The 11,558-nt window shown below is 39.8% G+C and overlaps 1 protein-coding gene across 1 annotated transcript; it reads left to right on the forward strand.

The window, feature by feature from the left end:
• Positions 1-1,846: 1,846 nt before the first annotated feature.
• Positions 1,847-11,558, forward strand: LOC135465798 (type I phosphatidylinositol 4,5-bisphosphate 4-phosphatase-A-like). Its single transcript, XM_064743142.1, has 8 exons — positions 1,847-1,984; positions 4,760-4,944; positions 5,368-5,468; positions 6,515-6,652; positions 7,091-7,135; positions 8,371-8,461; positions 9,100-9,154; positions 10,937-11,558. The coding sequence occupies exons 1-8, from the start codon at positions 1,963-1,965 to the stop codon at positions 11,023-11,025; spliced, it is 726 nt and encodes a 241-aa protein (XP_064599212.1). The 5' UTR covers positions 1,847-1,962; the 3' UTR covers positions 11,026-11,558.

The raw sequence follows: 11,558 nt of genomic DNA on the forward strand, positions 1-11,558 counted from the left end.
TTGTTGAACATTTCTTTCTTGGCTCATTGTAGTCGTTCAGGCGGTTAGCACGGGCTATCGTGCATGGGTGTGTAGATACACGTAGGCCTCAACGAGGAAATGAATGCGAAGGCTGACCCAGAATCCCCACAAAAAGTCCGTCGCAAAAAAACCTGAAACTTCCTTGTGGCGTGCCCTACGCCTTACAGCGCATGCGTCGCTCTGTTCGCTCGCTTTATATCCCTGCCACCAACAACAAAGTTTGCACAGAAATCTTGAAAAGCACCAAGGTCATAGATACGGCGGGGTTGAGACAAAAAGTGTTGTGAGATATAAACGAAAACGTGATCAGAGCCTTTATATGTATTTCTATACTGATACTTGATACATACACGCTCTCTCAATCTAAAATATGCACTATATGAATACGAAGGACATTTTCGATTTATTTATTTAATGGTGACAGAGGTAAAAGAGCGGCACATGTACTACACGAAGTATGGCAACGTACAATCGTCCCAGGTAATAATTGTTACTATAATTTAACCTCGGTCTGCTTCACCGCCATTTTGTAATTTACCCATATGCGGTGTAACTGGTCACGAAGAATGTAAAGAGAATAAAATGTAAGCATGGGCAGTTAGGGAGAGCCGTGTGTTGATACAGGGCTCTGGATATCTTAGCACTGGGACAAGAGGACAATTAAGGGGAGATATTTAAAAGATGTCACAATAGCTGCGACATACCGACGAAGTCAATGTTCTCTTGCGCGTTATGAGAATGTCCGATGTTAAAAGATGCGGCGTAAAAAGTGTGACGAGCCGACCGACCGACAGACGGACGGACGGACAGAGGGACAAACCGACTTACAGAGCTGCTGGTCGAAGCTAAACATGTTTATCTGCCCTTTGCCGTTAATGAAGTGCAAGGCCCGTTAATAACATCGCCCGTTAATAAAATGGATAAAGTCGACCTTTTACCTAGAGGCCCGTTAATAAAATGTACCATTAATAAAGTTTCCCTTTAAAAAAGTGTCCCGTCAGTTTAATGGACCATTAATAGAGTTGACCGTTAATAAAGATGGCCATTAATAAAGTGGACCATTAATAAAGTTGACCGTTAATATAGTTGACCATTTATAAAGTACCGTAGACCATTAATAAAGTGGACCGTTGATCAAGTAGACCATTAATAAACTTGACCATTAATAATGTGGACCGTTAATAAATTGGGCCGTTAATAAGCGGACCGTTAATAAAGTGGGCCATTTATAAAATTACCCGTAAAAAGTGGCCTGTAAATAAAATGAAGTGTTAATAAAGTGGTTTGTTTGTTAAGTGGACCATTAATAATGAAGGATGAATTGACCCGTTAGTATAACAGTTTCTGAACCCTAGCCATGCCAGAGGCACTCCGGTTTCCTCCAGCCATAAAACTGACCGCCGTGGTCGAAGTGAAAAATTCGTCAGTGTGGATTTAAGCAACAATCAAATAAATCCAATCCGTCAGAAATCCACGAACTGATGGCCAGATTTTTGCTGGCACATACACACATGACAGTGAATATAGTTAGGGCTCGTGAAATATCCCCATCATGTGATATGATTAGATATGATATCTGATTAACATATATGGTTTAGATAAATACAGAGTCCATGTCTTGTGTAGCATTCCGAGTCATTCGTACATCTGGGCAGTTCTCTGTATGTACTCTACGTATATCATTCTCTGCGCTGTTGGGCTATATACAGGTAGATAGTACAGACATGCAAATGTAGGCCACCTACCGGCGTTGGCAGGGACAGTTTGCTGAACCCGATACTCAGTGTAGTTTGATAGTTTTGCTATTGCAGAGAAATACGCCTACCGTCGACCTAGTTCTTTTCCCTGTCTCTTCACTGCGAGCTTAGCAACTACAGATCTGCTCTCTAACCCATAGTCCCTGTCAGGTGAATTTTGCAACAGAAAGTTTGACAGTTCATCATGGAATACAAAAGACTGGAAGGTAAGTTAAAATCAAAACTTAAAAATTCAGTGAAATCTAGCAGCATGAAAGTTGAGTTGCCTGTTCATTTACGTGATTGTATCTTTACGTTCTGGTTACACTTGCATGGACATGACTCATGCTAAGGTTGATTGTTAGACACCTCTCAAAAACACCTGCTCTCAGAGTTTAGAATTTCATTTGTACAGCGTTAATTTAATAGACAAGGCTGCTGCCTTAATTTTTCTCTCAGATCGTATATTTGTCATAGCTCTGTATTTTCGTGTCTTTCCTCTTTATCAGGTTCAGTCAGCCATGTACTGATAGCTGATTAAGTAAGTTCACCTATTACTCAGATGGGCCATAATGCCATCTCGGATGAAAAACAGGCGCTGAGAATACAAATTAAAGCATATTTAAGCTAGCCAGACATTTGATCACTTTCTAACAGTTTATTATTTTAGGGCTTGTAGACTGCTTCTCAAAATCTTATAATGTGTCACTCATACCAAAGCGAACTTTAAGCTGTTTCATGCCTAACAGGAAGTTAATTTTCACGTATGTAATACATTTGATATTGTAACATATGCTTTTAATCGCTTTTTAACTACCTAAGTAATAAGGTTATTTACGTATTTGTGAGGGAAAGGCGGATATACTCAAAATCGGTCATGGCTAATATTTAACATCCACGTTTGTCCAGGATATTTCGTTCTTCAGCCGTTAGTTAACATCCACGACTGTCGAGATATTTCCTTCTTCCGCCTCTAGTTAACATCCACAAGTGTCCAGATAGTTTGTTCTCCAGCCCCTAGTCAACATGCACACCTGCGAAGATATTTCGTTTTTCAGCTTCTAGTCAACATCCACATCTTTCCAGATCTTTTGGTCTTCAGCCCCTAGTTTCCATCCACACCTGTCCAGATATTTCGTTCTACGGCCCCTAGTAAACGACCACACCTGTTCAGGTATTTCGTTCTAAAGGCCTTAGTTTATATCCACACCTGTCCGGATATTTCGTTCTACAGGCCGTGGTCTACATCCCCTACTACGTCCAGGTGTTCTTCATCCCCTACTGAACATCCACACCCGTCCAAATGTTTCGTTCTACGGCCCCTAATTGACATCCGCACCTGTCCAGATGTTTCGTTCTTCGGCCCCTAGTTAACGTCCACACCCGTGCCGACGTTTCGTTCTACATCCCCTAGTTAACGTCCACACCTGTCCAGTTATTTCGTTCTATGGCCCCTAGTTAACGTCCGCACCTGTCCAGATATTTCATTCTACGGGCCCAAATTAAAGAACACGTCTGTCCAGATCTTTCGTTCTACGGCCCCTAGTTAACATCCGCACCTGTCCAGATGTTTCGTTCTACGGCTCCTAGTTAACGGCCACACCTGTCCAGATATTTTGTTCTTCATCCCCTTGTCAACATCCACACCCGTCCGGATATTTCGTTCTGCAGGCCGTAGTTTACATCTACACCTGTCCAGATATTTTGTTCTTCATCCCCTACTGAACATCCATACCTGTCCAGGTATTTCGTTCCACGGCCCCTAGTTGACGTCCACACCTGTTCAGTTATTTTGTTCTACGGCCCATAGTTAACGTCTACACCTGTCCAGTTATTTCGTTTCAAGGACCCTAGTTAACGTCCACACCTGTCCAGATATTTCGTTCTTCATCCCCTAGTCAACATCCACAAGTGCCCAGATATTTCGTTCTTCAACTCCTACTTAAAGTAAAAGAAAGGTAAAATATGATGTAAAGTTCATCATTCTAACAGAAAACTATACGTAAAAATACTATCATTTAATTTACTAAGACTTTTGTTTTGAAGAGTGTTGAAAGGCATTCAAATACTTGAATACTATGGTTGGCTTTTAGAGCCATACTGACGGTATCTAGGAACTCTGACGTCACACCACCTCTTTTTCCTAATGATCACCAGAAAGAAGGAATTTTGGGGAACATTATTTCAGTAACCTTTTACCCATGGGTAAGAAGAGTTATTCCAACATACTGTGTCGTGATTAGAGTGGGAAAAACTTCCTGTGACGTCAAACTCTAAAACTATGGGTCATTAAGTGATCTATTTAGTGATGCATATCTCGATGTTTAGAGGTCTTTTTCTTTAACACCCGCCTTAGCCTTGTTCACTACCAACCGGTCAGCTACGAATCTCAGTGCTAAATAATGAGCTTCAAATCACTTTGTCTTGATCTCTGTCAACCAATGAGCTTTAAATATCTTTGTGTTGATCACTTCCAAACAGCAGGTGCTTCGATTCTCTTTGTTTTGATCACTAACATCCAGTCATCTTAGGAATCTTCTGGCTTCGATTACTGCCAATAAGGAAGCTTCGAATTTCTTTACTTTAATCACTGCCAAATAGATGAATCCGAAATTTTATACTTATATATTATATACTTTTCGGGTGAGAAGTTCAGGATAGATAAATAAACAGGTAGCCGGAACAAACTTCGTATAGTCATAGCTGCGCAACTAAAACGCACTCCTTCTCAGTATTACGGAAGTACTTAGCTGATGAAATGCGTAAGACTCAAATCAAGTAAATAAAATAAACAAATTATTGTAGACGGCGTTTGGTCTTGGTACAAAAAAACAGTCGTATGATAAATATATGAAGATAAATCTACAAATCCCCGCACTACAGAAAAAGGGGCAATATGCTGTGAATGCGTGTCCAATCTTGCAGTGGTGAAGAATGGCTTAAACAATGCCTTAATGCCTTAAATAAATAAATAAATAAATAAATATTATTGCTGATTACAGAGGAGACCCCGACAGAGGCGCCACCGCCCTATTCCCCACCCACATCGGGCTTACAGGCCTCAGGGAATGGATACACAAATTTTAACCCCTCCGTATCCTGCGAGTGCTGCGGGTTCGCCATTTCACTGACAGGGGTATCTCCCACCACTCGCCTGGTGCAGTGTCAGCAGTGTAGGCAGCACACAGTAAGTAAATGTAATTGACAAATCAATTTCCCACAAATATTTGCATGGCTATATACATGACTAAACTGTTATTTATAATGTACTACCATTGAAAGTTTGTGGAATAGTACAGGCCTATAGTCGTTTGTTCGCCTTTTATCTCTTGTAATGATCAGTTGTCTTCAATCTATAGTCCTGATTGCATTTTCCTGAGCAAGTTTTCTGCCTCTGTAGGATTCACCTCTTGGTTGTGCATATCTTGATTGCTCTCTCTCTCGATTGCTCTCTATTGTGTCCTTGACCTCTACTGGATTGGGTTTTTTTTTTTGTATTTTTTGTATGTTTTTTGTTTTAAATGTTTTTTCTTTTCTATTAATTATTTCTTTCTTGGTTGTTTCTTTTTTTATTATTTATTTATTTATATTTTTTTTTTTTGCTGCCCAGCCTGTCGGTCCACCTCCCCCAGGAAAGAAGTACGTGAGATGTTCCTGCAAGAAGCTCTTGCATTGCTCTATCACCGCCACCAAGGTGCGCTGTCCAGGATGGTATGTACCAATTTCAGTTAGTTTCATGATAACTTAAATCAGGAGACCCACTAAGTAAACATGCCCATTCCAAAGATAGTTTTTGTAACCTTTTTAGAACAGACAGATTATAAGGTGGCTGTTTCTGGCCAAAATTTAACAAACCGAAGAACCGCGACAGATCCTGATTGTAGTTTTTAAAGATGCTCTAACTGTTATTTTCACATTATATTCAGATATAAGCGTAATACTACATGTATAAATATATTCATGTATGTTGAAATTAGAAATATCACGTCTAAAAATAATCAGTGACGTCATTGTGCTTCGGGATGTTCCATATGGTCAAAAAAGTGCTATAATCTTTATTTTTTGCATTTTATTCAGTGTCAAAAAAAAGTCATGAAAACAATATTTGGAATCTGCATGAAATGGCTTGCGTGCGTTATTTAAAGTTGGTGTGCTCCCTTAACACATGACATTAACATTAAAATTGTTAGTTCTGCGCACCGTGGCTTAATAAAGATCTAATACATGTGATTTCATTGGTCATTGGATTCTGGGGTTAATCTATACAGCGTGGCATTTGAAGATCTTGTCATACGTATTTAACTTTAAGTAAGGTAACGGATTGTTATGAGTGAAATGAGACTTACTTAGACTTAACGTTAAGTGTATTATTGTACTGCTGAGTGTGTAGCTTACAACCTGGGCTCAGGGACATGTTTCACAAAGCAATTTCGGGCATTAGCCTCGAAGTCTAAAGAAATCCATCAAATGAATAAAATTTCGACCACTGATTCTTTGCTGTGGTATTACTATTTCAGCTAAGTTTGGGCATCTAGCATCAAATATTTTGCTTTTTAAAGAAGATTGAAATTTTGGACTTCAGCCCAAAATGGCTTTGTGAAAGAGGTTCCTTGAATAACTGAAGGCCAATTCCGTTGTGATCTGCAGAGAGTATTGTTCTGACAGTATTTCATTCACAAATTGGTCTCTCTGGCCTGGGATTTATGCATCTTAAGCCGTGTGTTGTGCTCTACAACCTTAAGTCTGGACATTTTCAGCAAGATCGTTCTGAATACTGGGCAAGTGGCCGGTCCCATGGGTGGCGCTGTGGCGGTACCGATCACTACCACGTCTGTGGCGATGTCTCCTAACTGTGCTACCCGGATCACCTGTGGTCACTGCAGCCAAGTTATGATGGTAGGAAACTAACTGTTTTGTCATCAAAAGCTCTTTTAACGATCTTAGTCTGGTGTTAAAACGGTGAAGGAAAATACCGTATAAGACAACAATAAAAAAAAAATGAATAAATAAATATACTCTTTCGTTATTTATTAATTTATTTGATTGTTGTTTTACGCGGCACGCATTAATATTTCACTTATAGGACGGTGGCCAACATTATGGTGGAGGGAAACCGGGCAGAGCCCGGGGGAAACCACGACCATCCACAGGTTGCTGGCCGGAAAGGAAGCCAGCATGAGCTGGACTTGAACATACATAGACCACAATGGTGAGAGGTTCCTGTGTCTTTTGGACCCTGCACAAATATAACCGTGGTTGGAATTTGAGAACTGTTAGAGGTAATTATGCAATATTCGCCGCTGTTACGTTTAATTTCGTAACTTTCCTTTTCGGTTTGCCCCGCGAGGTATTGCACGGTGCCCGCACTGTAGAGGGGTGTAAGTATTTCCCTTCGTCGTTTCCTGTGGTGACAAATTTTCGCCCTTTGTTTTCTTTTCATTTAGTATTTTTGACTGTGATAACTTGCCACATGAATATGTTAGTTTTACACGGCATGGATTATTTACTATGTGTGACAATAGCATATAGTCTGTCTGCAAGATGTTGTGGCAACACCTCACATTAAAGGTGGAAAAAATACCTTCAAAGAGAAAAGAACACGTGAGAATAATGTTTGTATGGTGGGTATTTGGGGACCACCTCTTGGTATATATTGTCTTTGCGTAATAATGTCATAAATGAGGATGCCGTACCCGGGAAGGACTGGCAGAAACCTTCGAATGATCGTGGGTTTCCTCCGGGCTCTGTATGGTCTTCCCCCACCTTAATGTTGGCCGCCGTCGTATAAGTGAAATATTCTTGAGTGCGGCGTAAAAATCAAATCAAATAAACAAACAAACAAACAAACAAACAAACAAACAAACAAACAAACAAACAAACAAACAAACAAACAAACAAACAAACAAACAAACAAATAAATAAATAAATAAATAAATAAATAAGTAAACATAAATGAGGGCGTAATACAATATTAATTAACCGGATTTTGATCATATTTATATTTGTAATAGGATTAAATATATTCACACATATTATCATAATTCAGATTGAATGCACGTCTTTAGGTGTAAACAAGATATGAATTTATTAGACATGCATCCCTTTCAGATTTAGAACATTATCATGCAAAGACTATATACATCAAGAGGCGGTCCCAAATACCCACCATAGGAATATACTTTCAAATACACTTTTCTCCTGAAAGAAAAAATCGAAAAAAATATTAAAGACCATATTTTCAAATAAATTTTCACGCTTTTTCATCTAATTTTGATATCATTTTTATGTTTTTACACATTACACATGATGGGTAGTAGTAACCATACGTACATACGCATTATACATAATGGCTAGTAGTAACCATAGGTGTATATACATTACACATAATAGGTAGTAGTAATCATATGTGTATACTCATTACACATAATAGGTAGTAGTAATCGTATACACATTGAACATAATGAATAGTGGTAAAAATGTATTTGCAGATTATTTATATACAGAGTAAAGGTAAAAAAACGAAATGCATATGCAAATTATTTATTTGCAGCGTTAATTAAATGAAAGCAAACTCTTCGACCATCAAAGAATTGTGATTTTTTGTTGTGGACAGGTCTTCCGTGGGGAAGGATTCCGCTCGTATTCGGGCAATTATATACTTCATACTGGCCTTCATCTTCCTGGGAGGCGGCATTGGAGTGACGGTAAGGATTGTGTGAGTGTGGGTATGTGGCGTGTGTGGGGTGTTGGGGAGAGGGAGAGAGGAAGTGATGCGGGGCTGGAGGGCGGGGTACAGAAGGTTTGTTAGTCTCGCAAACTTTGATCGTGCTATTTCATGTTGTTTCGCTTTAAGCGCACAGTTCTGAGTAGCAGCCATTTTAATGTTACCTGCCTGGTAACACTAGGCCAGGGGCCTCCATGGCCGAGGGGCCTGGCGCGCCAGCGCGGCGTAATGACCCAGGGGCGTGTCACCAATGCGGTCAATGTGAGTTTAAGTCAAGCTCACGTTGGCTTCCTCTCCGGCCATACGTGGGAAAATCTGCCAGCAACGTGCGGATGATCGTGGGTTGCCCCTGGGTTCTGCATGGTTTCATCCCACCATAATGCTGGTCGATGTCGTATAAGTAAAATATTCTTCAGTACGGCGTAAACTACCAATAAAATGAATAAATAACACTAGACCATTGTAGACACCATGTTTGATTAATAGGAAGCACGCGTACCACACGCTCATATGGTTAAAAGCCAAAACGTGTCCGCGTGACGCCAGTGGAAATAGGTGCGCTCTCGGATTATAGAAATAACTCGCGTCTGACTCAGTGCCTATTGCTTGTGCTTTCAGGTGGGCACATACGCAGCCGCATCTATCCATGGAGGTTACTACTACGTTTGGACAGGTATGTATAAGATATTTAACCCTCTCATTTCCACGTAATAAGTTACAGTTTTACATTTACATTTCGTCCGTGTACAGTAGGCAGTTTTCATTTTTGAAACAGTTCAACTTATAACGTGACATAACCCCAGCGGAACCGAACGGCCCATTCCAATGAAGTTAGTTGAATCACATACAGTCATATGATATAACTAAAACTGCGTTCGTCCTCTTTGCTTTGTCGTATCGACGTGCAGAAATCAACAAAAGTGGTCTAAAATAACGGAAAGGAACATAGCAAATTTAATGATTAATATTTTAGTGATAGATAGATAGTGGTCCACACTGGATGGTGCAGTTTTCTTTGAAAAATCCACTTGTTAATTTTTTTGTGGAAAAAATGTCGCTCCCCGAGTGGATAAACTGAACAAATTGCAATATGGCAACATACAGTCTGTTGAATAGGTCCTTCTGTCGCCGACACATATTCATTTAATTAACAGAATATCTGCTGTCCATATGTGAACACGTAATTTAGCCTTGATCTCTGCGCGCAATTAATGTTGTGCAATGAAGGTTGATTATTTGTGCTAAACATTAGCTCTTAAAATGAACGAGAAAGGCAGAAAATGCACATACTTTCAATCAATTATAATTTGATTAACTGACAGTATTATTTTACAAACAGTCTAATCTAGTCTCTTTATTTATTTATTTGATTGGTGTTTTACATCATACTCAAGAATATTTCACTTATACGACGACCCCCTACATTATGGTAAGAGGAAACTGGACAGAGCCCGGAGGAAACCCACAACCAACTGCAAAGTGTTCCCAGACCTTCCCACGTACGGCGAGAGGGGAATTCAGCTTGAGATGTACCTTAATAACTATGTGTCAAAAAGTAACAAAATTTTGCCAGTTGATCATCCAAGGCGTCATTCATGCAGTAGAAAATATTCTCTTGGCCAGTGCAAGAATTCTGTTTCCAGATATTTGGCGAACGCAGATGGTTTCCTCCAAGCATGGCCATCGGTTTCCTCCAAGCATGACCATCGATTTCCTCCAAGCATGACCATCGATTTCCTCCAAACATGACCATCGGTTTCCTCTATGCATGATCATTGGTTTCTTCTATGCATGACTATCGGTTTGCTTTATGCATGGCCATCGGTTTCCTCCCAGCAGGGCCATCAGTTTCATCCAAGCATGGCCATCGGTTTCCCCCAAGCATGACCATTGGTTTCCTCCATTCATTACCCCTATACGTAATGTAAGAGCAATAGTCTCGAGAAGAACCCAAATCATCTAAAGATAAAAAAAAAGCATAAACACACACACTAAAAAAAAAAAAGATATTCGGATTGTATGTATGTATGCTTGGGATTTAACGTCGTAATTAACAGTTTTTCATTCCTGTGACGACAAGGAGTCATTAGCTGTATGTACATGCTGTGTATTATGCCGTCTTGTGGAAGGGCGAGTCCATGCCGCTAAAGTGCTGCCGCGACTGAAGTATCAAGCCAAGACACCATACATAACACCCCACCCAATCACACTGAATGGATACCTGGTCAACCAGTCACGTTTTTTTGCTCTTAACCTCTCAGTGCTGAGCGTCAAGCGAGGCAGCAGCAAGTAACATTTTTAACGGTCTGTGGTATGACCCGACCCGGGTTTGATACCGGGATCTCACGACTTCGAGGCAGACGCTCTAACCATTAGGCAACCAAAGTGGTATGTTTAAATTGTAAAATTAATCAAAAAGATGACTTGCTCTCTGCATTATTTTTGTTTTTTGTAGGCGCCTACATTTCCGGTATAATTTGGTTGTTTCTCGGAATAAGGTACAGTGTCATCCGTATCAGCTATCCCGAAAATTTCCAAGCATGATGAGGTCACAATGTGAGAACACACACGCGCTCTTGGGTCAAAGGTTATCAAACCTTATGAAACATACACAGGCATCACCCGTCTATGAAGTTTGACCCTGATGTTGAATCATTTCAGTTTATCATTTCGGGGATTTTACGTCAACTGTTAAATTTTGTACACTGGAAGGAGATGAAAACCCTTTCGTGGATATATTAACGCTTCGTCAGGATTTTTTTTTGTCATAAAGCACTGAGTAGGCCTACTAATTAAAAACGTTGAGAATTTTCTGGATTCTTATTATGTTCCCAAAATATCATTGTTTTGTTCTTCTTATCTGATTTTTCTTTGTTTGTTATTTCTTACTAGCAGATATTGATTTTTTAATGCTAATGGGAACACTCAAATAGTTGTAAATATTCCGCTTGACCTATGATAGATAGAATTGCATAGATTGCGACATATACATTTGATATTACTACATACATGCAACATTTGAGGACACTGTCTATACTCAGCAGACATGCTACACATGGCTATAAATATTATGCTTA

This window comes from Liolophura sinensis, chromosome 5 (assembly GCF_032854445.1).
Source record: "Liolophura sinensis isolate JHLJ2023 chromosome 5, CUHK_Ljap_v2, whole genome shotgun sequence".
NCBI classification, from domain to species: domain Eukaryota; kingdom Metazoa; phylum Mollusca; class Polyplacophora; order Chitonida; family Chitonidae; genus Liolophura; species Liolophura sinensis.